This window comes from Alternaria conjuncta, assembly GCF_024043145.1.
Source record: "Alternaria conjuncta strain BMP 0040 chromosome Unknown scaffold_1, whole genome shotgun sequence".
Classification (NCBI taxonomy): domain Eukaryota; kingdom Fungi; phylum Ascomycota; class Dothideomycetes; order Pleosporales; family Pleosporaceae; genus Alternaria; species Alternaria conjuncta.
The window spans coordinates 422,585-447,260 of NW_026250090.1; the positions used below are offsets into that span (position 1 = coordinate 422,585).

General features: G+C 52.2%; 12 protein-coding genes across 12 annotated transcripts; 3 read left to right on the plus strand and 9 right to left on the minus strand.

Annotated features, from left to right (window-relative positions):
• Positions 1 to 33: 33 nt before the first annotated feature.
• On the plus strand, positions 34 to 1,231 carry J4E85_000151 (uncharacterized protein; the record flags this gene model as incomplete). The annotated part of the gene is made up of 2 exons (XM_051464445.1): positions 34 to 792; positions 851 to 1,231. The coding sequence occupies 2 exons, from the start codon at positions 34 to 36 to the stop codon at positions 1,229 to 1,231; spliced, it is 1,140 nt and encodes a 379-aa protein (XP_051330966.1).
• A 97-nt stretch (positions 1,232 to 1,328) lies between these two features.
• J4E85_000152 (uncharacterized protein) lies at positions 1,329 to 3,411 on the minus strand (the record flags this gene model as incomplete). The annotated part of the gene is made up of 8 exons (XM_051464446.1): positions 1,329 to 1,745; positions 1,795 to 1,955; positions 2,007 to 2,129; positions 2,205 to 2,516; positions 2,581 to 2,652; positions 2,707 to 2,730; positions 2,785 to 3,048; positions 3,264 to 3,411. 8 exons carry the CDS (start codon positions 3,409 to 3,411, stop codon positions 1,329 to 1,331), a joined length of 1,521 nt encoding a protein of 506 aa, XP_051330967.1.
• A 250-nt stretch (positions 3,412 to 3,661) lies between these two features.
• On the minus strand, positions 3,662 to 4,743 carry J4E85_000153 (uncharacterized protein; the record flags this gene model as incomplete). Its single annotated transcript, XM_051464447.1, has 3 exons — positions 3,662 to 4,221; positions 4,269 to 4,543; positions 4,586 to 4,743. The coding sequence occupies 3 exons, from the start codon at positions 4,741 to 4,743 to the stop codon at positions 3,662 to 3,664; spliced, it is 993 nt and encodes a 330-aa protein (XP_051330968.1).
• A 1,209-nt stretch (positions 4,744 to 5,952) lies between these two features.
• On the minus strand, positions 5,953 to 8,481 carry J4E85_000154 (uncharacterized protein; the record flags this gene model as incomplete). Its single annotated transcript, XM_051464448.1, has 3 exons — positions 5,953 to 7,925; positions 7,974 to 8,285; positions 8,334 to 8,481. 3 exons carry the CDS (start codon positions 8,479 to 8,481, stop codon positions 5,953 to 5,955), a joined length of 2,433 nt encoding a protein of 810 aa, XP_051330969.1.
• Positions 8,482 to 8,822: 341 nt separating this feature from the next.
• On the minus strand, positions 8,823 to 9,836 carry J4E85_000155 (uncharacterized protein; the record flags this gene model as incomplete). Its single annotated transcript, XM_051464449.1, has 1 exon — positions 8,823 to 9,836. One exon carries the CDS (start codon positions 9,834 to 9,836, stop codon positions 8,823 to 8,825), a length of 1,014 nt encoding a protein of 337 aa, XP_051330970.1.
• A 1,616-nt stretch (positions 9,837 to 11,452) lies between these two features.
• J4E85_000156 (uncharacterized protein) lies at positions 11,453 to 12,462 on the plus strand (the record flags this gene model as incomplete). Its single annotated transcript, XM_051464450.1, has 2 exons — positions 11,453 to 11,980; positions 12,037 to 12,462. The coding sequence occupies 2 exons, from the start codon at positions 11,453 to 11,455 to the stop codon at positions 12,460 to 12,462; spliced, it is 954 nt and encodes a 317-aa protein (XP_051330971.1).
• A 313-nt stretch (positions 12,463 to 12,775) lies between these two features.
• J4E85_000157 (uncharacterized protein) lies at positions 12,776 to 13,279 on the minus strand (the record flags this gene model as incomplete). The annotated part of the gene is made up of 1 exon (XM_051464451.1): positions 12,776 to 13,279. The coding sequence occupies one exon, from the start codon at positions 13,277 to 13,279 to the stop codon at positions 12,776 to 12,778; it is 504 nt and encodes a 167-aa protein (XP_051330972.1).
• Positions 13,280 to 14,053: 774 nt separating this feature from the next.
• Positions 14,054 to 15,649, minus strand: J4E85_000158 (uncharacterized protein; the record flags this gene model as incomplete). Its single annotated transcript, XM_051464452.1, has 1 exon — positions 14,054 to 15,649. One exon carries the CDS (start codon positions 15,647 to 15,649, stop codon positions 14,054 to 14,056), a length of 1,596 nt encoding a protein of 531 aa, XP_051330973.1.
• Positions 15,650 to 16,839: 1,190 nt separating this feature from the next.
• On the plus strand, positions 16,840 to 18,290 carry J4E85_000159 (uncharacterized protein; the record flags this gene model as incomplete). Its single annotated transcript, XM_051464453.1, has 3 exons — positions 16,840 to 17,217; positions 17,271 to 18,017; positions 18,078 to 18,290. 3 exons carry the CDS (start codon positions 16,840 to 16,842, stop codon positions 18,288 to 18,290), a joined length of 1,338 nt encoding a protein of 445 aa, XP_051330974.1.
• Positions 18,291 to 18,627: 337 nt separating this feature from the next.
• On the minus strand, positions 18,628 to 18,997 carry J4E85_000160 (uncharacterized protein; the record flags this gene model as incomplete). The annotated part of the gene is made up of 2 exons (XM_051464454.1): positions 18,628 to 18,773; positions 18,841 to 18,997. 2 exons carry the CDS (start codon positions 18,995 to 18,997, stop codon positions 18,628 to 18,630), a joined length of 303 nt encoding a protein of 100 aa, XP_051330975.1.
• Positions 18,998 to 19,929: 932 nt separating this feature from the next.
• On the minus strand, positions 19,930 to 20,940 carry J4E85_000161 (uncharacterized protein; the record flags this gene model as incomplete). Its single annotated transcript, XM_051464455.1, has 2 exons — positions 19,930 to 20,799; positions 20,875 to 20,940. The coding sequence occupies 2 exons, from the start codon at positions 20,938 to 20,940 to the stop codon at positions 19,930 to 19,932; spliced, it is 936 nt and encodes a 311-aa protein (XP_051330976.1).
• Positions 20,941 to 22,901: 1,961 nt separating this feature from the next.
• J4E85_000162 (uncharacterized protein) lies at positions 22,902 to 23,525 on the minus strand (the record flags this gene model as incomplete). Its single annotated transcript, XM_051464456.1, has 1 exon — positions 22,902 to 23,525. One exon carries the CDS (start codon positions 23,523 to 23,525, stop codon positions 22,902 to 22,904), a length of 624 nt encoding a protein of 207 aa, XP_051330977.1.
• Between the last annotated feature and the right edge of the window lie 1,151 nt (positions 23,526 to 24,676).

The window sequence follows — 24,676 nt, forward strand, 5'->3', positions numbered from 1 at the left end:
TCCTTCAGCAAAAAATCCTCAAATCAGCACGTCATGATGTTGCTACATCACCTTGCGCTGCTCATGTCTTTTACAGCGGCGCACAACCATCATCATGCGGAAACGGAAACACCTGCAGTCCGGACATTCTTCTACGTCGGAGGTGGCTATAGTGAAGATGGCAAGGGTGGTCATATATTCAAGGACCAAATGTATGTCGAAAGGTTAACGCCAGTGTTCACCAAACAACATGATACGGATCCTGTTGTTTTGATCCACGGACAAGCGCAGACGGGCACAAACTTTCTCGTGAAGCCAGACGGAGGGATATCATGGAGTTCTCGATTCCTTGAGGCTGGCCATACTGTCTACATCGTGGATCAAACCTTCCGCGGACGCTCCGCTTGGGCACCAACAGCTGGTGCTGATGCGCCGTCGACCTATTCTGCTGAGCTTATCCAAGAACGCTTCACTGCTCCACAGCAATATCGTCTCTGGCCCCAATCTACCCTTCACACTCAATGGCCAGGAACAGGCATCATGGGCGATCCTGTTTTCGACGCTTTCTATTCCTCCAACGTCCAGTTTATCTCGAATGCCACCTATCAACAAAGCACCATGCAAGCAGCAGGAGCACAGCTTTTGGACTCGATCGGCACTCCCGCGTGGTTGCTTGGCCACAGCCAAGGAGGTCTTCTGCCGTTGCTCATCGCTGATGCACGGCCCCATCTCACGAAGGGCCTCCTCTTGGTGGAGCCGACTGGTCCCCCCTTCCAGGAAGCAGTCTTTGGATCTGCACCAGCGAGGAAATGGGTAGGTTCACCAAACCTTCCGTCTCATTTTAAATGGCTGCTGACTTCAAAACCTACAGGGCTTGACGGACATACCGATGAATTATTCGCCTCCGGTCTCTGACCCCGCGATCGACTTAGTACAACAGGTTTATCAGCCTACCAACCTGACAAGTGACAATGCTACTGTTCCTTGCGTGTTGCAAGCAGCCGAGCCAGCCCCGAGACGACTTCCTAATCTTGCGCCGCTGCCCATTCTCACCGTTACGTCAGAAGCCAGCTACCACGCGCCGTACGACTACTGCACTGTCAACTTTCTCAAGCAAGCTGGCTGTTCCAAGGCTGAACATCTTGAGCTTGGAAAAGTCGGCATTCATGGTAATGGGCATATGATGTTTATGGAGAAGAACAGTGATGAGATATGGGAACGTATCCATGATTGGATGGGGGCTGCTAAGTAAATTCCTATCAAGATACTCAATCCTCAGTGCCAGCGTGTTGAGTTACAACTCCACAGTCTTTAAGCTACTCTTTCAGCTAGCCATCTACATAACCCGCCTACTTGTCCATGGTCTCACATCTCTCATCCATGTCAACATTCATGTCCGTTTTGCTGCGCTTGTTCCGGATATCCTTCCAGCCCATACCCAAGCTGGCAAGGGTAGCCAGACATGCTATGCCTACCAAGAAGTAAAAGACATCGCGCAGACCCTCCGAGTACGCTCTTAGCACGCCATCTAGTTCTCCAAGCGGGACGAGGGCTCGCACAGCACTGGCACTAGATCCAGCATCAATCGCCGCCTGGGGCGATATTGTAGGCGCGTAGCGTGTGATGGCGGAGCGGAGTGTCTGCGAGAAGATCGTGTTCGCGATGACGACAGCGATAGATGTACTGAGGTTCTGGAAAAAGACGACACTGGCCAACGCGACTGGGTATTGGGCCGGAGATACGGCGTTCTGCACTGCAATGATGGCCTGAGAGCGTCAATGATGCGACCCCGACCTGTGCAGGAGTTGGACTTACTATCTGCATGCCACATCCTCGGCCAGCGCCCAACAAAATCTGATAGCCGATCCAGACCGAGGCGCTCGTGGATGCTGTGAACGTTGACACTAGACCGTTGCCGATTGCGGTGATGATACCACCGACGAGCGCCCAGGGAAGATAGTAGCCCATGCGAGATACTATGAACAATAAGCTACCGAAAGCATGAGTTTGACAGTGTGGAGACATACTTGCAGCACCCGTAGCGATAACAACTAGAAGTTGGCTCAATATACTCGGCAGTACGTGTACACCACTGTCGGTCGGTCCATCGCCCTTCACGGCTTGGAAGTATGTCGGCATCCAAACACTCGCTGTCATCATACAAGTGATAATGCAGCTGGCATACACGCAACTCGTCCAGACGATTCGCTGTCCAAGCAGCTTACCCGGAAGCATAGCTTGGTCACCCATCCTTCTCTCCCAAAGTATGAAGAGGGTGGCGCATGCTGCTGCACCACAAAACAGTCCGATGATGACAGGGGAGCTCCAGGCGTAATTTCCACCACTTCCTAACTGGAGGGCAAGGAGCAGCATAACGGACGGAGGGACGAAGAGAGCAAAGCCGAGCAGATCGAGGTCGGGTATAATCTTGCGGACGAGAGACAGAGTTATGCGCGGCTTCGTCGTGCGTTCGGGAATGGGGACGAAAGCGATGATGGCGGCTGCCACTCCGCCGATGGGTAGGTTCATGTAAAAGCCTGCGTTCGCATCGCCGTCAGCTTCAGAAGACAAGAAAACAACGCAACAAGATACATTACGTACACCAACGCCAGACCGCATGCTCAGTCAGAGCACCTCCGATGAGTGGCCCTGCGACAATGCCCATTTGCGCAGCTATCATCTCGTCAGCATACAATCATGCCGACTTCCATCGTACAGCATGCTTACTCCCAAGTACTACACCGGTGTACACTGTCGCATACCATTAGCGTGAACCTTCTGCTATCTATGGAGCTAAGAACATACCTGGACTTTTCTCCATAGGCACGGCCCCTGCTAAGATGGTCATGGCGCCGTTCACGATACCAGACGCTCCTAAACCTGCAACGACTCTTCCCGCGATGAGGATGGCCGAGGAGCTGGCGACACCGCAAAGTAGGGAACCGAGTTCGAACAAAGATACGAATGTGAGGAACACAATCTTGGTGTTGAAGTGTGTGTAGAGCTTGCCGGAAAGTGGTTGCAATGTTGCTCTGGTAGCGGCATCAATAAGCAGTTCGACGTGGTTCACTCAGACTTGGAAGGGAAACGAAATGTTGGTTGAAGAAGACGACGTACGAAGCGAGCGTAAAAGCACCAATGTACCCTAATTACAGGTATACAAAGTCAGTATACGTCTCACATCGCGGTTTCGCAGTTACACTTACAGCCTACATCTGGAAGCGAGTGGAACTCGGATGTAATGCGTGGTATTGCCTAATACCATCAGAATCGGAACATCATACCGACGACGCAGGTGATACACACAGTACCCATGATGGATGTGTCGAGGCAGACCAGGAATGTGACGAGCGTCAGACTGCCGAGAAGGGTGAAAAGTTTAAGACCACAAAGATATCGAACCGGCGGCGCAGTGTTGCCATCGCTGTCCATGTTGACTGGCTATTATGTAGGTATATTCCGGTTCAAGAAGAACAGGTTCAGGGTGTGGTAGATCTAGGGCGGAAGGCAGCAAAATGTTTGTGTACAAAAGGAAAACGCGCGACAAAAATGTAAAATTATCAGGCAAGAGCCTATTTGAACGTTGTGCATAGCAGGAAGTCGTACGTTAGCCTGCTGTTTTGTTGATGTTGCGGGTTTCGGAAGTTGCGAGGACGCCACATCCCGTACTGTTGCTCAAAGCTCAAAGATTGAAAACGCTAGGCATCCAGAAGTCGCTCGCAAAGTCCATTACCCCCATATCACCAAACCCGTCATTCCATCCGTCCACTGTGCTGCCCATGGCATCATCGTGCTCGCTCGTAGGGAGTTTCCAATTTGGTGCCATACCCCTTAGCGTTTCCGCAGCCGCAGCAAATAGAGTATCCTCGCCTGTCTTGGCCTTGAATTCCGTATTAGCCTCCTCAGCAATCTCGGCAAACCTCTCTAGACATTGCACGATGTCAAAGCTTGATTGGACGATGGGTGGTATCCAGTCTGGGATTCCTTTGAGGCTGGCGAATCTGTACAGGGTCTTGATACAATACGAGAATACGAGCATCGATGGAGCCGTCAGACCTATGACTCCGCCATTCCAAGCGTGTTCTCGACAGGCTTTACTGGTCTCTAGAAGCTCCATAAAGTACTCGATACGCCTGGGCTCAAACGCTAAATGCGACAATGACAGCTCATCCGTAGGCTTTGTTAAGAGCGCAAGATCGTAGATGGCGACCTGGGCGGTTTGAGTGAGACCGATTATCAACCCTGGAGTAATTTGAGCGCTGAAAGAGATGACGGAACGATGATCTTACAGTGCTGTAGAATCTCAACGGGAAGTGAGCTTTTGAAGTTGTTGAGCGCCAATATTAGAGGGTCAATAGCCATCATAGCATGCCTTGCTGTATTGTGATCATCTGAAGCTCTTCGCGATACTTCGGCGGCGCTGACAACAATCTTTGCCAGACGCGCAGCGGCGACCAGTATGACGTCTCCTTCACATTCTTTGTTCTTACTGAGGTGGTCGCACGCATCTTCGATCTGTGACGACCAGAGCATCAGGTCATTTTCGAAGATAACAGCAACACTTCTAGCGTCAGTTGAGCTACGATGAGTTTACTTGCAAACTTACTTGGCGCATAATATGAAAACAGATAGAAATGCTCTACTGCCCTCGGTCTTCCGAACTTCCTTGTTATCAACACGAGGACCTAGGCTTGGACATCCCGCGGGTTGCGTGGGCTTGTCGAGTCGGAGATCGCTAACCAGCGTTTTTGCACGACCGCACATGGAGCCCAGGAATTGTTTCCCATGCGTGAAGTATGGTGACCTAACAGCATTAAAGATGGAAACACTACACATGATCTGCGTCCTTACCAAGCTATGCACATGATGACAGTCAAGAGCAAGTCAATGCTCCGTTCTCCCTGCACAATGATCCTAGAAGCCAATTGTTCTCGTAAGTGCTTGCTCAACTGGCTTTGCTTCGTTATTGCTTTGGTGAGTATCGTGCGGATAGCATGGCAAAATAGCGGGTATTTGAGATAAAGCTCGTCTGTGGTAGTATTCTCCGACATAGGCATGAAGGGGAAATAGTACAGATAACTCGTCCGGAAGTCGTGCACCTGATCGCTAGACAAGTACTTGTCATTGTCAAAACCATCGGTCCCCTGGTGGGGAATTACGGAGGAGTCGGGTGTTAGCACGAGCTGATCATTGGGCGATATGGTGAGGGGCGCTGTGCGCTGTGTTCGAAGCAAAGAGACGACTTCATCGAGTTTGTCCTCCAATTTTGACCTCTTCGGCGCTTGATTTGATCTGGGTGCCCTCCTGCGCACAGCTGATGAAGCTCTGCACTCTTTACCTAGGCGGTGACATCTTTGCGTTCAAGTTAGCCCGAGTGCGCGGAAGGTAGCGATTTGGGTCTACATCAACCTGAAAGCATGCAAACTAGGTGACCTAACGTCGATGTAGGCTCCAGGGTGTTCGGATTTTGCTTAGGTTGACGTGCATCCCCGAGTGTGATTGCTCCATAGTGAGCGTATTGATCAAAGGGATGGCGCACCTGTCGCAAACACCGCCGTCGCGTAACATACATCGGCATTTCGCTTTAACGCAGTTGCCACATGCCTGACCATATGGCGCAGGGGTCTTGCCTACTGCGTCCGTTTCCATGATAGGATTTCGTCTGTATTCCAGGTACTTAATCTGTATGCGAAGAAGACGAGCATGATGGAGTTGGCCGTGCACGCGCAACGCGCGAAAGGACGGGATTCGGAGCGGAATGACCGAAATTAGGCAACCAAGTGGACCCGATGTCCCATTTCGTCGCCCCAACAAAGGGGACCGTTCGCCGTTACTACACGTCACAACGAAGGTGAGTAGGCATCTCTGACTCCAAATGCGAACTGGCTGGTTTCGCGAAGTAAAGAAATAATCATTTGAATAGGGTATGTGTCCGAACTCCAAATTTCCTAACGCCGCAGATCATCCCGCCCCTTACGTCTTCACCTTCGCCTTGCCCTTCCTTAGCCTGTCGAACTCTTGGATGAGTTCCACAGCTCTCAGGTCAGCCTCGGACTTCCGGCCCATCCACTCAGTCTCTCCCCGTTTTGCCGCCTTGATGCGCTTTCTCGTGCCGCCTTTCGCCAAGTACTTCATACTCTTCACGATGCCATCTCCAGGGTATGCTATAATCCCAAAGGTTGCTGCGCCAGTCTTCGTGATCAGTCCGGACATTCCCTTGCCGAAGCCCTTTGCATACCCGATCGCACCCTCTTTCTTCCCACCCTCATACGTCTGACGGAAGGGATCCGAGAGGCCGTCGGCAAAGCCATGGATGAAGGTCTTGCCACCGACTTGGAAGCCAGAAAGAGCGCCAGTGACCTCCCCATGGTCTTTGACTTCTTCACCATACAACCTTGGCACGTTGCGAAAACCTTCTGTGGCAGCGAGAGGGAGGTCGACGATGGTACCCTTATAGAATGCACCTACGAATCTACCAAAGCCTTTGGCAAAACGACCTGCGGCAGCTGCGCCGCTTGAACCCGGCTTTCCTGAAGACGCTGAGGCTCCTGAGAATGTAGCAGGGTGTTTAGGCTCAACGAAGGGATCCACAACCATGCCCTTCACCGCCATACCCATGTCTCCGACAATGCCAACACATGCCGAAGTTGTACTTGTTATGGGGTCCCAGCGTTGATTGGTGATGATGAAAGGATCGGTTTCGTGGTTTTCGAGATCGGTGGAATCGATGGAACCATTCTCGATGAGTATCTGTGCCGCTAATTTGGAAAGAAGAATGGATTCTTTCTTGACCTTCCACGATGCCACCTGTGTAGGTAGCAGTGCGCATCGCATAGTCTCGAGAGGCAGATTGGTGTGGAAAGATTGTACTGCTGCCTCGACGCCTCGCTCGTTCGCCATCTGCGAAGATAATCCCCGTGCGGCCTGCTTTGCCTCGCGCGTGAGACAGAAGTGGATAGCCGCTGTAAGGTTTTCGGCCGTCAGAAGTTTGTGGGGAATAGGTTGAGGGCCGGCTCCCGCTGCTGCTATCATCTCTCCCCAGAACGGCTGGTCTCCAAAGAACGGAACGACAACAGTAGGACATGCATTACGTAGTCCGCACGCAGCTGTACCTGCACCGCCGTGATGTACCACCGCTGCAACATGCTGAAACAGCCATTCGTGTGGACAGTCGCCGATGAACAAAACGTCGTTGTTGTCGTTTGGTAAGTCGCCTCCAAGGTTACTCCATCCTCTAGAGATGATGGCCCGAATACCTAGGGCGCGCACGGTTTCCAGGATGCTTGATGTCACCTTTGCAGGATCGTCGAGGACGATGCTCCCGAAGCCGATGTAGACCGGCGGAAGTCCGTTTCTCAGGAACTGATCAATTTCCGGAGGCGGCGTGTACGGCGTTGGTTCGCGGAAGAAGAAACCACAAACATCGATATGCGCTCCCCAATCAGGTGGCTTCGGAACCAAAGCCGGAGACCAGCAGTACGTAAAAGGCACTTTGAGTGTAGAAGCAAGTACAGGTCCGACTGATAGCGGCACCTCTTCAAGGTCCAAGGAATGTCTGAACCCATTGATGACATCACCTAGACCCTGCCACGTTAGAAATTCGACGACGCCATACGATGCATAGTTTATGAGAGCGGTCGAGATTTCGTCGCTCTTGAAGTTCGCCAGCGGATGCGGAAAGGCTCGGGTGCTGCTCCAAGGCATGGTAAACATGAGATGGAGTGGAATGCCCAGAGCTTGGGCACAGTGTACATGCGCGAAACTAGGCGGGTTGGCGATGATTGCGTCTGCCACGAATGGCTGTTGACTTTTGATGTCCGGTTCGATACATGACTGCCAGCAGCCATAGAGCATCTCGGCGATCATTTCCCTTTTCTTTTGGATATCGCCTTCGCGAAGACTCTTCATGGACGGTATCAACCCTGGGTTCTTGACCATGTAGGCCACTGCTGCATGTTAACGAGGTACGAAGGGACCTTTACAGCATAACATACTGAGCTCTTTAGGATCCCCGCCAATAGGATAAAACTCTAGATTTGACTCCTTTACGAAGCCTTCGAACGTGTTGTGTGTCGCTATGCGGACACGGTGGCCGTACTTCTGTAACTCTTGTCCGAGAGCAATGAATGGCTGTACATCGCCTCGACTTCCTACGACTTGAATGACGATATTCAGGCGGATACTCCATAGTCGGCTAACAGTAAATCTTCGGCTTAGTTCTGGTTCGTCCTTGTCATGCTTCGGTACGAGCTTCACGAGTGTTTTGGTCAGTCGCGAGTTCAAGTCAATGTCGATGCGACCGTCATCTGCTCCCAATCAGCATAGTTATGGGTGTTATCACGGGTTGCGCTTACTCGTCACTCCAGTATCTCCTGGTTGTGGTATTGAGCCCGTCAGCTCTTCCGCAGTATACGGCGGTGGTGCGCCGAGATGATATACGTCATCGTCGCGTTCAGAGTCCACTGGTATCGGCGCCTGGGTGCTATCTGGTCTTGCTTTCATGATGAGGGCAAATCGGGTGAAGAAAAAAGTATTGCTTCTGAGCACCTCATTTCTGGCAGCCGGCGACTTTTATCATCACGGTTTTACTACGCAATACGCAGATTACGCAAATACGATATACGAAGACCCGTCTCCGGCTAGCGTGAGATTACGGATCTTCCCGCAAATCTAGCCTGTTCCATAATTCTAGCGCTCCAAGACGCGTCACGCCGGGCTGAGCCCGGAATCGGCCTCACATGAGACCAAGAGAGAACTGGGAAAAACTACCTGTATTGTTTAGACAAGTAACGGGGTCCTATACAAAATGTAGCTCACATGCATAAAGCAGCACTTACACCAGCTCAATCAGATTCATCAACCTCTGCATGCGCAATCGCCCACCACCCTCGAACGATGCTCTTCTCGGCTGCGACGCCCGTCAATGGCTTCCTACCCATCTCGAATTGATGGCGTTTGAGTTCGTTCACAACAAGCGCCAGCTTCGCCAGCAACTTATCTGAAGGCTGACCCTCGAAGTGCGGACCAATAAAATCACATGCAAACTGTTGCGCAAGATCGAGCTTCTTTTCTTCAGGCCAGGGGTCCATTAAGCCATTGCGTGCAAGGCCTTGGGACACCAGCATCGTCAGTCCATGTAGCAATGGGAAGAGTCGAGCATTTTCCAAGTCGGCAGCTTCTTCTACATCTTCCCACTGAACCAATGGGTTGTTGACACCCAAGCAGCGGTTGGCTTCCCATAGTAGTATGTTGATCGCCAGGCTTGTCTTCCTCTCGATCGCGTTGTGGGCGTCCCAGAGTAGGAAACAGAATCGAATGAGCGGAAATGCCATGGGTTGAGGACTGGCACCGCGAGAAGCTGTAATCGCGTCATGAAACGGCGAAAAATAATCGCCGGCGCTTGCTGCATCTTGCAAAGCTTTCTGCAGGATGTCGTCTCCGTCGCTCGTGTAGCATTTCTTAAAGAAGTGTAGGGTGTCATGACGCTCGACATCAGGATCGGTGTTTGCGACGCTATCGCGTAGCTGTTCGACGAAGGCGTTGAGTTTGTCCCGGTGGTCCGGTATAGCAGAGCTAATGTCGCCGAGTATTGACAGCGCTCTCTGCTCGCTATCGAGGTTTGTGATCGGAACCTGACATTCTGGGCATTCGGCACCCTTGATTCCAATGCTGGGTATATCAGGCCAAGTGCTCTTCAAGTCGACGTCGCCACCGTTGAGAATGATCGAGAGACAACGGTAGCCAAATATATGCCCACAGGCTCGTAATGCGGCCGGCGCGTGATCTGGGCCGAAAGCTCTGTTACAAAGGAAGCACGTTGGTGATACCTGCAGGTATCTGCTAACGTTACCAGCCATGGCCGGTTTCGATCTGCAGGTGAGTTGTGGCTGGCGGTCAGCGAGGGTAGAAAACGTGCTAAGAGAGATTCTTCGCGACTGGGTGTATCCATGCAACTTTGTGAATACCTGCCGCTTGATGTACTCTGTGAATGAGCAGTCACAATAACGCGTTGTGCCAAGTTGCGCAAATGAATTGACGAAGAATTCTGCCAAAGATGCATTCTTGATGACCCTGCGCATCTCGACAATGGCTGTCTTCAGCTGGGTCTTGGAGCGCATGTCGGAGCATCGGGGAAACACGCAGGTGGCACCGATCTCAGCCAACGCCACCTGGGCAGTCTTGTCCTCGACTGCTGCGAGGCATTATTCGGAGGAGGACGACAATGAATTTGGCAAGGGAAGTATGCTCTCCAGCAGAGCTGCAAAACGATTCATTCACCGCGGTATAGCCGATGTTCAGGCGCGGAGAGTATACCTAGGTACCGCCGCACTGGCGTCGGAAGGAAATGCGCCTAGGAACGGGTGTTTCGACGATTGTCAGATACGGCCTTGGCGATCTTGGACTTTCAGATGCCCCAGCATCTCGACTCGACACTAAATGCGCATCAGAAGGCCGAACGTTCTCTTTGCCTGAGCTTGCCTTTGTATTCATGGCGGACCTGACTGTGATCTTGTGGAGTCTGCTGCGGGCATAACCCGAGACGTCAGTGGGTGAAGCATGCATTCGAACGACCCGTGGACTGCCCTAGAAAGAAACAGGTGTAGGCGGCAGTATGGGCTGAACGTGATTACTCTTCTTCGTTTGACGCGATATCTTGGGAGTTTCGACAGGCCTGTTCGCGAGGCTAGTCTCAATTCAGCCTAGATACAGCCAATTTGTTCCTTCCCGTCTTCACCCTAGCTTACAACGACTTTACCACCTCCTCATGTGTCAGGTACACTGTGGCGCCTCGAGAATTCTTCCGCCCACTCATCGATGCCTAGGTATCGATATCACTGCGACATTTACAGCCACCGCAGTCCTCTTTGTGACGAGCATGGCGATCTTCTGTTTCTCAAGTTTATCCCATTGGTGGTCTTTTTCTCCACAGCCAGCCAAGCATTCTGGACGATGCTGTCAAACGGTAGCGCCGACTTGTATATTGTTTCCTTCCTTCAGTTGGCTTCCAGGAACTCTTCCGAGGCTCCAGCGCTAATGCAGTCATTGAGGGCCGTCGGCTTTTGGGACTTCCCCAGGTATGCACCCCAGGTTTGCGATACATTTCCGGCCTTCGAGCCACAACCACATACTGGCTCACGAGACCGCTATACATGAATGTCCTTGGTGGATTATGAATGCTTCTTGAAACGCCTTGGAGGCCAAGACAAAAGTCATATATTCGCGGAGAAACTCCACATCTGGTATGCTAAAGATGGTTCCGCGATTCACAGTATTAAAGGGGGACCGAGTTGACGATCATGGAGCCTGTACAGATCTCAGCAATCTAAAACATCTGGTATAAAGATACCATTAGACACCATCAGCTATCGTCACCTCCAACACATTCTTTCATCAGATCAGAGTAGATCTCTATTCACTCTTTTACATTCTTTCTTCCACCTTCAGTCTCATCACATCTTCCAAACACACCAAGATGCGCTTCTTCGAGATCGCCACAGTGGCCATGACCGCTGCCTCTACGGCGTACGGTGCACCTATGGAAAAGCGCGCTGCAGCTGTCGATGAGCTTGTTGGATTCGCCCAAGGCACCACCGGAGGAGGCAGCGGGGCTGGAACCACTGTCGCCTCCTGTGCTGAGCTCACAGCGGCAGCTAAGGCCGGCGGTGTGATCAAGATCAAGGGCATGCTCACTGGGTGTGGCATCATCCGTGTCGGTACTGCAGGCACTTCCATTCTCGGTGTTGGCAAGGACGCCGGCCTGACAGACAGTGGCCTCCAGGTCTTCAAGACGTCCAACATCATCATCAGAAACCTCAAACTCTACCGTGCGCCAAAGGGAAAGGATCTCATCGACATCGAGGCCTCAACCAATGTCTGGGTTGATCACAACGACTTCTCTAGCGTGGGTGTGACAGGCGACAAGGATACGTACGATGGCCTGCTTGACGCCAAATCTGGATCCGATATGCTTACCTTCTCCTGGAACAAGTTCCACGACCACGTGAGTCTCCATAATACCTCTACGCTTATATAAAACACGGTACTAACGCCTATCAGTGGAAGGGCTCGCTTGTCGGTCACTCTGACAACAATGCCTCCAAGGACAAGGGTAAACTCCACGTGACCTACCATCACAACTCTTTCACCGGCATCAACTCGCGTCTGCCATCGATCCGCTTCGGTACCGGCCACATCTACAGCTCTTGCTACTCAGGTGGTATCTCTGGTGTCAACTCGCGCATGGGCGCTCAAGTCTTGGTTGAAGCCAACTCCTTCACCAACGTCGACAAGGCTGTTGTCACCAACTTGGACTCTGACGAGGAGGGCTTTGCTGTTGAGAAGGACAACATCTTCACCAACAGTCCTACTCAAATCACGCAGAAAGGCTCATTTGCGCCGAGCTACAAGTACACTGTGGACCCAGCGGCCAGTGTTTGCGCTATTGTGCAGAAGAGCGCCGGTGTAGGTGTCGTCACTTTCTAGGTCCTGATGAAGAATGAGGAGATACAGCCTTAGTGATACATACTGGCTGGCCAGAGGGAGGAGCGCTGAAGGAGTTGCGAGTTTCGGTCTTGTGCATAGCTTTATTCGTGTATATAGTTACATTCCATTAATTAAACAGTTGGTCTTGAAAATGTTTCATCATTAGTTATGAGCATCAAGAGAAGCTCGCGCAACGGTATGCATGTGACGATTGATTCTAGTACTGATGTTTGGGTATAGTTGATTCTCTTCTGGTGCGCTCCAATTTCTTCTTTCCCAGTTGTTCTAGCATGCATCTTGCATTGATCCTAGATTAACCAGGGAACACCCATACGATCGACATGAGCGTGGCAATAACGCCCACGATGACCAACACTTCGGGTCCAGCCTTGATGCCAACAGGCAACCCCTCAGTGGTAAATTGCGCCACAATCCCCTGTGTAAAGTTCTTCTCCGCCTCTGCTAGTGCGATCTCTGTCCAGTTCCCGCATCGGTTGTTCAAATCCGCATCGGCCGTAAGCGCAGGTAGCTTCGCGATGGCAGCATCCATCATGCGCGCGCTGGTCAGCGTTCCGACATTAGCCTTTTGCATAACGACTGTACGGTAGGAGCCGTTGGCGCCCACTGTCGACATGTTGGCTGTGCGTTCGTAGTCGAGACATAGATCGGCTTGCGAGGGTGTGGCGGAGACTTGGCGAACTTCGAGTTTGGTATTGAGTAGGCCGCCGGGGACGATAGGAACAGCATTGGGGCCTGCAGCCGCCAGATGGAAGACCGAGAGGGCGAGGAAGAGACTTGTGAGGAGCGGAGAATGCATGATGTCGTTGTCGATGTTTTCGTGAGCGGATTCCTCGGGAGTTGGACAGCAAGTAAAAGAAGTAAAGTATTATTAGGTGAAGAGTATTTTGGTGACCGGCACGCCTCAAGAAGTGAATGAATGGACGAACGAAAAGGAAAGAAAGATCGTTGGTGGTGAGGCTTGGTACCACTGCCTGAGGTATACCAGAAGCTCGGGATAGGAAAGAAGGCGACAAGGGAAGCAAAAGAAATCAGGCCACTTTACCGTGATATATGAGGCCGCAAGAACGATGATGGCTGTCGTTCATACCGCACTGCGACGTGGATTGCCGGATAAGGGGTGGTTATGAGGCTCATGGTGTGTCAGGTCACACGGAGGCTCTTAAGCGCCCCTAGACAGGCGCTAGGGTGCCTCGTGGTATTCAATGGATCGCGCCGGCTCGCCGTCATTAGCATAAGCACCAGTGGTCATTAGCGGAGCTTTAGAGCGTGGCTGCGATGAAATAGTTAGTCGCGATGGAGACTGTGGCGGTAAGATGGGTTGCGGCGTGATGATGGAATGATTGGGGAGCGGCGTTGGTGCGGATGATCGTCATCCGCGCACGGGTATTTTATGCATTAGGGTCTAGCGACAGCCCCAGAAATCTCCTTCTTTGGCGTCCTCAGTCTGATATGTGACAGCCGCTGTCATCGTGCGAAACGGCGATTACTTGATCAGAGCCACTGTCCCCTTTCAGGCCGCGCGACGCGGCATATCGACGCTCCTACTCGATGGCTCAGCGAATTAGTACTATCACGACACGAACGCGTCGAAGACCCCTGCGTCGTCCAGACTGAATGTCCCCGACATGAGCATGTCCCAGTCTTCTGTGAACTCCGGTGAGAACTGGAAGTCGAATTCTTCCATACCGCTGCCCTCCATGCCGGCAGCACCAGGACGCGGCACCTCACAACCAGCCAATGCTTCCAGAATCGGTATACAAACCTGAGCAGCGTCTTCTGCGGCTCCCACCAGTAATGCAGGCAAATCTGAGTTGTCTACATGATGACTTTCCGCGTCAATCCAAGCACCGACGAGCCGTAAAAGAACGTAGCCCTTCATACCAGTTTCACCGGCTTCCATACAGCGGAGGTACCAATTGGCAGCGTCATCGACAATATTAATTAGTGATGATGGCAATGCGTCAAGATCACCTTCGTCTTCCTGTATTCGCATCCGCAGTTCAGCAGCCAGGAATGTCGACCCGTGGAAAGTATACATTCGGAAGAACCCCGCTGTGCACATGCACATGCGAACAAAGTCGGTCTCGCTCGGACGACGTGAGCTCTCGCTTGCGTTCGGACAAGCCATACTCCAGATCTTGAGCGAGGAGTCGACAGTAGCTTTCCTCGAATAGGCATAGACCGGATTCTTGAGTGCGGAAGCGAAGAATGGAAGATGTAAGCAGGTAACGTAGCGCTGCATTATGAACTCTACAGCTTGAAGAGTAAACTGTGAGGGGGACGAGCTGGTATGTGAGGTGTATGCATGTAGGGTGCGACGCAAGAGCTTATGTGCAGCTCTCAGATCCGAATCGATACGAAGCGTCTCCTCATATGTCCCGCTCGAGTTGACGTCGTTCAGAAATCGGAGTACCGCAAGCCGAGCCGGAAGAGTCTTGCGCAGGGCTATAGAAATGGATGTATGCGTATACACATGATCTGCTCTTGCAATAAGGTCTGCTTCCAAGAGTTGCTCATCGTCCAAATTGCTTGGTGGCGCTGTATTGAAGTCGTCCGATGATATGAATGGCGGACCGCCCGATCCCATGCTCATTTGAAGCGACAACTCCAGGATTGTATTCCATATCCGGCGGCGCATCTCAGTCTCAAGAGCCGTCGTACTCGGGAGCTGCGACGGGTCCTTGTGCAACCCAACATATACCGCTGCTCGATACACCGCGCCCGCTGAGATCCACACAAGCTCAGAGCCAACGTCGACAAGCTCTCGTGCGATCAGGAGGAGGATGCTGATCTGTAGATATTGGATACCGAGCTTTGATTTGAACAAGGGTGATGACAGCCAGGTCTGGGCCTCGAAGACCCATCTCACCGCGTTGGCTCGCATGAACACTTTGTCGTCGTATATCATGGCTCCAATCGCCAAGACCAGCTTCAACATCATTACAAATGCCATGTTGGGTTCTGATTTGCCTTTCCACATGTTATCGTATGCATGTTGGAAGCTGGGAACATGCAGCACGCGGTAGAGAGTCTCGATGGTTCGAAGATATGCAGCGACGAGGTCATCGCAAACATGCTTCTGAGGAAGGTCTCGTGTTGGAGGCGTAGGCCAGGTTGGGGAGCGTTGCGATTTGATGATCCGGGCTAAGGGCTTTGCTCGGTGCATACTGGTGATTACGTTGGGCGTTCCGCTTTGTAGAAAGGGCTCAATTGTCTCGATGATATCACGGAATATCACCTAAAGATGTGTGTACGAAGTCAGTGTTTGTTTCACATGCAACCCGTACATAGTTAATTACTCACGAATCCATTCATCCAATGGCTCTGTCCGAAAACTCGGTTTTTGTGTGCAATGCCTCGAGAGACAGCTGTACCGCTAGGCATCCGGGTGTCTTGGAGGACATGCACTGTACAGGCAAAGCTGCTGACAGTCTGCACAGTGTGCGTCGACACAGGAGTCGACGAAGATGGCGAGAGGGTAGTAGTGCTTTCAGCTCGCGATAACCTGTCTTCCAACTCGGCGATACGTGCTCTCATAGCATCAAGTTCGAAAGGACTTCGGTCGGTACCGGTATTGGGCGCTGTGACGGATGAGCTTGAGGGTATGCTAGGTATGCTCCTGGATGTTGGGCCTCCGATGTACGGTTGGATGGGTGTGAAAGGCGCTGTGGCAGGCCTTTTATCCGGCACTCCAGTTTCGTAGACGCAAGATCCGGTCTTGCTCTTCAGACAGTTACTGCATGGCGTTTCCCGATTGCAGCGTAGCTTGCGCTTGCGGCATAGTGTGCAAGAGCTGAATGTGGTTAGCTTCTGTCCTCATAGAAGGAAAACACAATCTGGTTTGCAGACTACAGTAAGGTAAGAACGTGCAAAGTGGGCGACCTGACGTCGATGTAGGCTCCACGGTGTTCAGCTATTTTCTAGGTTGACCGGATGAACTCACATAGTAAGCCTCTTGCGTCTGCGGCTGAAGTCGGTCATTGTGCGTGTCGATTTCTTGTTCGGTAAATGGAAGTTAGATCTACGGCCCGGAGGGAGTCGGTGTAAGTATTATAACAGCGGACCGGGGATAAGTTTTCGGTTATAGCTGGATTGTTTATCTAGTGGCGCGCCTAGAATGCCCATGTACCTTACCCCAAATACGCCAAAAAAAAACGCCTTTTCGGGGTATTGACCAATAAGATTGCAAGAATATCTCCGCCCCGACTTTGCTGGAAACCTCCCTCTCATGACGAGATGACAAGCAACAATATTGTATATATACACCGTCAGGACGAGTGTGGTAGCCCTCATCAGCTTCTCGACCTTCCTAGAGCCACAGAACTCTAATTCAAGCCCCTCCGATACAAAGTCAGGATGTCCACACCAACAGCTCAACCCAACGCCGTTGCCGGTACCAGCACTCCTTCCATTCCCTCCTACGATGTTGAAAAAGCATCTATCGAATCAGCCCACGATGACGGCCAAGCAACCGTTGACGCTGAGATCGCCGCATTAGGCCCTGCTCCTGACGGTGGCCTAACAGCTTGGTTGAACGCTCTAGGCGGCTTCTGCATCTTCTTTTGCTGCCTCGGCTTTACCTCCTGCTTCGGCGTCCTGCAACAATACTACTCTACTCATCAACTGAGGGACCACAGCATGGACCAGATTGCGTGGATAGGCAGTCTGACAAGTTTCATCCAGTTTGCTGGAGGTGTTGTAGGGGGCCCGATGTTTGATCGCTTTGGTGTTTGGGTGAGTATTTTCTGATGGCATGACACTGATCTCGTACTGACTTGAACGAACAGATGATGCGGCCTGCAACACTTACATACGTCCTTGGCCTCATGATGCTGTCGTTGTGTAGCGAGTACTACCAGTTCTTCCTCGCGCAGTCTGTCCTCATGGGCTCCAGCGTAGTCTTCCTTCAGACACCTGCCTTTGCAGTAATGGGACATTACTTCGACAAGCGACGCGCCGCCGCCCTCGGCATCGTGGTATCAGGGTCTTCCATCGGCGGTGTCATCTTTCCAATCGTCCTGTCCAAACTTCTGAACGACTCGTCTCTATCCTTTGGCTGGTGCATCCGTATCATCGCTTTCATCATGCTTCCTTTCATGATGTTTGCCTGCTTCGTCATAAAGCCGCGTATACCACCCCGCAAGACAACAGTCTTCCTTGGCGAAGCATGGAAGATGAAGCGATACGTGCTGCTCGTTGCAGGACTGTTCTTCATGATGATGGGCATGTGGATACCGGTCTTCTACCTCCCAGTCTATGCCGTCAGCCGTGGTATGAAGCCTTTACTCGCGTCGTACCTCCTCGCCATGATCAACGGGTCCTCCACGTTTGGTCGTATTATTCCGGGGATACTCGCGGATAAGCTGGGCGGGATGAATATGTTCGGTTTCGCCGGCATTGGCACCGCCATCGTGGTGTTCTGCATCAACGAGCCAACGACTAACGCTGGTATCATTGTCTACTCCGTCATGTTCGGTTTTGTATCGGGTACCATTATATCGGCTGGCTCAGCAGCCATTTCCAAGTGTACAAAGGTAAGTTGACTGTACGAGATGCATGAGACATACACTGACTTCGTCTCTTCACCATTTTAGGACCCGAGGAATCTTGGCACGTACATGGGTATGGGTATGGGTGTTGCAGCGTTCGCTGTTCTCGTCGGCCCTCCAATCAACGGCGCGTTCATCGATCGGTACGGCGGGTTCAAAGAAGTGTCGATTTTCAGTGGAGTGATGAGTTTGATGGGTGGCCTTATTGCATTGTCTGCTAAATTCGCCACCACGGAAGGTATCTTGGGGAAGGTTTGAAAGGATGTGGCGAGGGGTGTGTTTTGTGGAAGGCGAAGAGGATTGTTAGCCTAGATGTAGGGGCTTCAGCTTGAAGGGAAGTAATTAGGTAGTCATAGATTGAATTGATTGTCATGTCAGAGGGTATGAAACATTGAACCAGTTACGCCAGATAACCGTAATGAAAACCTGTACATCATCAGCGGCAGCCGATCCTCACACGTAGGATGTCTTGGTAGCCATTCTCTTCCGATCTGCCCTCGCGACGGCACATGCGCTCGTCCCAACAGGCGCGTAAGCTTATGCGGGTGCGCGGTGGTGTGTGAAGCCTTGTATGCGCGTAGCCTATCTGGCTCGTCTATGCCGGGATGGGCTCGTAGGTGTTGTGGGCTTGGCGGTTGGAGAAGAGGTAGTAGATGATCATGCCGACGACGGGGAAGAGGAAGACGACGAGGGCCCAGAGCACCTTGTTCGGGACGGGACGGTTGGACTTGAAGATCTCGACTAGAGCACACGTTAGCTTTGATCGATGCGCGACAGCCATGCTATCAAGGGCGTTGTGGGGACTTACTCCACGCGATAATGTCGAGGACGAGGACGATGAATCCAATGATGCCGCCACCGGTGCCAGCTTGCCAGGGCTTAGCTGACTGCGCCGTAATGGGAGCTGCCTCGGCGAGCATGAACATGGACAGCTGGAGGAGCAGGGAGAGTACGAAGTTCATCATGATGGCGGTGATTGGTGATATAAGGCTGGGTTGGACAAGATGAAGTGTGAATGGGTGCGTGAGAGAGAGATGGCGAGTTGCGTTGTTGACGGCTGCTGCCTTGTATATGAAAGCGGCGGGGCGGAGCTTCAGCTGTTTGATATCCGCACGGACCTACGTCACTGGAAATCCCACTGTCACGCGACACTCTTCCAAGGTACACATGCATCATCCCGCAGGAGAGGAGGTATATCACTATTCCTAACACACGCAGCGCGTCTGTACCCGTGCTTACTCTGCGCATTCTCGTCGCCCACCAAACAAGCAAAGAAAAGGTTCGAAAGACGCGTGAGTGGCGCGTTGGCCTCAGCCACACAGCCAGCCTCGAGGCCTTCCAGCGGCGAACATCACCACTTTTCCGACTGTCTCTGCCCGATCGATCATGCGGCATCACGAACTTCGTCTCGCGGCACCCCTGGAGTTCTCATGCTCCACCTATTCAGGCGGGCTTCATCTGCGGCGTCCTTGTGCACGTCGGCCGAAGCGACCAACTCTGCCAGTAGAGTCTTGACTTTGTCTCCAGAGGTCTTGAAGAGCATCTGGGAGCTATTTCTCTCTGCCCGTGATGTAAGTGCACTCGCGCGTCCGGTATCGCAGATTACACGCGCTGCTCTGTCGACTTGGATACTTGATCCATTATCCTCGCCTCAAGGTCAACATCACAACAGGCGAACTTGATCAACTTTGCAAGCGGATGCTTCAAGCTTCTTCGAATCATTAACGGTCTCGCCGCCATCTACCAACATTAAGGCGGTAGTCGAAACACACAACACAAACATGATAGACGTCATGAGACAAGTACATGGTTAGCAGCTCCAGGTATAGTATTATGCCAACAATTTGATGGTAAAAGGTGAGTGCTATTTGTGTCATTATTCTCGCCCAGCACAAATCTAGTACTTGTGGCCCTTGACTACGATTTTGCCACCCTCACATTTCAGACTAATCTCCTCGCCGAAGGTGTAATACCCATGTTGGTCAGCCTCTGGGACCGGCTTTGGCGATGGGGGTAAGTGCTCTTCTTTGGGAGGTGCTGGATGCGTCTCCTGGGGCGGTGCTGGATGCGTCTCCTGGGGCGGTGCTGGATGCGTCTCCTGGGGCGGTGCTGGATGTGTCTCCATGGGAGGTGCTGGAGGAGCTGGATGCGTTTCCTTAGGCGGTGCTGGATGTGTCTCCATGGGAGGTGCTGGAGGAGCTGGATGTGTTTCCTTGGGCGGTGCTGGATGCGTTTCTTTGGGGGGAGCTGGAGGAGCTGGATGCGTTTCTTTGGGGGGAGCTGGAGGAGCTGGATGCGTTTCCCTAGGCGGCGCCGGATGCGTCGTCTCCTTCGGAGGTGTTGGATGCGTTGGCTGCGGCATAGGCGGGTGAGGCTTGTAGCTGCCGTCATCGTGATCGTCATTGTCTTCTTCTGGAGCTGGATGCTCGGGTTTTGGGTGCTCAGGCTGCGGGGCTGGATGTGTTGGCTGCGGCATAGGTGGGTGAGGCTTGTAGCTGCCGTCATCGTGGTCATCTTTGTCGTCCTCTGGAGCTGGATGCTCTGGTTCCGGCTTCGGGGGTTGAGGCTTGTAGCTGCCATCATCATGATCGTCTTTCTCCCCCTCTTCTTTGGGTGCTTCGGGGTGCTCCGGGCTCGGCTTTGGCGGCTCTTCGTTCTTGTGCTCGTCACCCTTAGGCGGCTCGGCATGGTAGTGCTCGTCGGGATGCTTGCCGTCCTCTATAGGCTCGGGTACGTGGGGTACCTCCACCTTGGGAGGAATGCAGACCTTGCCATGATCGTACTTGTCGCGCTGCTCACAGCACTTCTGGTACTCATGGGCTTTCACATCATCACCACGGACGGCGATGGGCTTTGCAGCGGCTGTGAAGGCCAAGATGGCAACGACAGCGGCTTGTGTAAGGCGCATGATGATGGTCAATCCAAGGGATTAAAACGACTGAGTTTGTAGTGAACGAGATATGAACGGTAGATAGCTGCTGCGACCAGTTCGAGATGAACGAGAGATATCCGCTTGGTAGCTGATGTCGAAACAGCGTACTTCATCTCTCTCATATAAATACCTGGGCTGTAATAGAGCTATCCCGTCTCGCTCTGACGGCTTGACCCTCTCCTAGGCAATTGCCTGCACAATTACGTCTCACAGTATTGATTTTCGATGTTGGAGACGCCCTACTGTCTTGGAGAACATAGTGTTGGCTTCCACCACATAGCCGAAGTACCGTCATGGCACTCCAGTCCTGAAGCTATTCATATTAGCCCATCTCGAACGAGCTCGATACGAACGTGATGAAGTCATAAGTTCTTGATGAACGCCCTCAACTGGCACGGTGGTGAAGCAAGTGTCGTGACCGCGACGCAGGGAAGTATTGCCCAGCACTGCTTCATTGTCCGGAGCTTACTCCAAGGCATACACACGACTCATTTTGAGATGCCTTGGGGAGCTTGTCGTGACGACTGCAGCAGAAGCTTGATTTGCCTCGTATAGTTGCCTTGGCCCACCATGCTGTTGGTTAGGGCAATTGCATACATCGCATACGGGGCTTTCGGTCACCATGTGCGAGCCCATCTTCCAAGCCACCATCGGAAAAAGGAACAGGAGCTATTTGAGAGGTTGAGGAGTGAAGCTCCTCTACGCGAACAAAGCCATACGCGGGGTAGTGCCTTGGCGGCATGACACATGGAATTGCCGGACTGGGTCGGCACTGCTTCCCCTTCCCTCGTCACGGCATCTAATAGGTCTCTTGGTGGGCGATTACCCATTCTGACGGATCAACAGGTACGCACTCCAGACTACAGCCTACCGACGAACTATCGTTGGCGCATACATTAATACGCGTGGAGACTACTTACACTTTTACTTCATCAACTCATGCGTCAATACTGCGGCCGCGCGAAGTTGCGGAGTGTACTTGAGTAAATCTGACGTCAACGTCGCAGACACAGTAAGCCCCCTTCCATGACTGCAATACATCTCAGCGTTGGACACTGTACTGGAGTTAATAGTTTGATACTAAAGCCGTAGATCGTCTTGGCTGCCCAGGTCTCAAGAGGCTACCACGACGTGGCTGATCTGCCAAATCCAGGCCTGTATGTATGTCCAAATATACACACGGTCTAGCAGTAGCGGTTTGTTTGATTGGCATTGGCTCTGCAATTAAGTCGGATAGTGCATAATGTCCAATTACTCATCGTTTTCCACGTAGAGGCTAAAACCTAGAAGGAGCGAATATGTCAGACCATGTTGGCTTCCCAGCGCTGACTGGGAAGACATCGCGATCGATCGATGCAAGGCCACTTCCATTCATGTAACTCATTGAGGTAATGAACTTGGACTATTACATTATTCCACTTCTAGTGCTGAGAATACCCATCGCGTATTCGGCACTGTGCCGTTCCCCGATATCTTTTCGATCTTGGAAGTGTGGGGCTTACAAGTGGAGTAGTAAATCCGGGGTATAGTTGTAGTCGCCTGAGTACGCTTTTGATGATGAGGTGAGGTAGCCAGATGTTCCGATCTTCCGTTTAGCGTTCGTATCCGTTGAAGCCGGTCTTCGCCAAGGTCTTAGACTATCTAGGTACAAGGACTCATTGCGTTAGAGTTCCGGATAGCTGCCATGCTACCCTTGTGTTCGTTTAGTGGCCTTCCAGTTGCGAACCCTTTGTCTGTTCCGGTCCGATGGAGTGGGTTGACCAGATATCACCATTCTATCTGTATCACGACCAGACGTGATTGGAGAAGCCACCAGAACGCTCCGCTCTTGTCGCCAGTGACTTACCAGTCCGAACGCGGCGATTATGCGGATGATGTCGAGTATCATAGCAGTATCTGCTGGAGCTTTGTGAGCTTGAAGGGCATGTTCGATGTTTTCAACAACTGAAGATCGAGCATTGATCTTGTTCCAGATGAGGCTGGAGTTCTGGCTGCGGGCGCTTCGCTGAACTCCTTCCCACCGAGAACTGCGCGTCGGGGTCTTCTGCCGGGTCGTCTGTGAGGCCACCCGGTAGCTGATCAACCATGACGCTCTCCTGTACGACTTGGGAGAACTCCTGCGCCCATTCATCTGATACCTCGATCTTCTCTTCACTCTCTCGCAATGGGGATGACGATCTTGCCCGAAAGCCTGCGGTACTTGCCTGTTGGGTGCGTGGTCGTCGTCGTCCAGCCTCTGGTGACAGTTTTCCGCCCGCATCTGTTTTCTTCTGAGCCTTGTTTGTCGCCCCGAGCGGTGCTTCATCGGACGCTTGACCTAGGGAGCCATCGTCTTCCTGTGCGGCTGCGCGATAGAGACCTGTTAGCTCGTGCACGTCGCCTATAGTCAGTTCGTTGACATCAAGCAGATCTGGACCTTGTCGAAGGTAGTCGACAAGGCTCAACCTTTCCGCATCCGGTTTGCCGTCGATGGCTGTGTGGTAGCTTTGTAGCAGGCCTATCGCGCTGCGGAGATCCACTCTCGGAGCACCAGACTTGTTGTGTTCGGTGGCCGGCGACATCTTGTCCTAAGATGACCTTGAAACCCACGGCTTGCAAGGATGGTACCTACCATAGGTAGCCGCTTGTTCGTAATAAGTCGAATGATGGCGGTAGAGAATGTAGACGCACTTTGACCTACTTAGATATCATGCTTCGTGAGCTGACGCGAAATGATTAGCTACGCGTTAGATCGAACTGGCCTGGGGGCTCGGAAACGGCTGCCGGTCGGAAGCTAGGCCGCTACAAGGGTGCTGCTTCGTTATGCAGCGCGCCGCCACGCCGACCGGGACCCAAAGTTGCTGCTCTTTACAGACATGCAAACAAGTTGAGCTGCATCTTTCTTTCTCCTCGAGTAATAATTGAGGCTGTGTCAGGCGAATGATGGCACATACGATAGCAAACTCGCCAGCAACAAGGTCGAGTTGTGGAAAAACATTGCCTGCAGCACACGCATATAACGAAAGATGAGACATGGAGTTGGGAGGACGTTAGGGTAGAGAAGGACAGTGGAAAAGAGCGGCAGTTATCTTGTTCAGATTAGAGCCACGGAGTAGTAGGAGATCATGGGATAAATTGAGAAATCTGGTTGACAGACTAAGTTCCCTGTCTACCCGCACGCTTCCAGGAATTGAGTCGATAGCCTTGACGGGTTAACAGCTTCGACAATATTACTCAAAAGCCATTGTTCGCAACACAGCCCCTCGACGGTATGCACTCTGTCTTGCCGACGATACCTTCCGATATGGCGAACTCACTGAGAAGTGCAGAGCACCTTCCATGCGCTCTTCATCTGTGTCCCATCCTCCCACACTGGTGACTCTGGTAGACATGATGTATCTCCGGGGTTATTCACCAAGGAGAAGATCACGCCTCAACCAACGAGAGCTTGCGTCAGAAGCCTCTCCTGTCCACTCAGGTAGTTGCGTTTTTCCAACCAGCGAAGTTTCCCCTTGGCCCTTTTCGAACTCAATTTGACCTGAGCCCCCTTCAAGGCGCTGGGGACGTCCTTCGCTATTTTGCCTACATCCTCAACGTGCTTGACGACACTCTTGCCCACCTTGCCTGTTGTAGCCTTGAACCCATCTTTGCAGACGGTCTCGATGACCTGTATAGTTGACCGGCGACGGGTTCTTGGCTCGACACCGAAGAAGGGATAGGGATCGAATGCTAC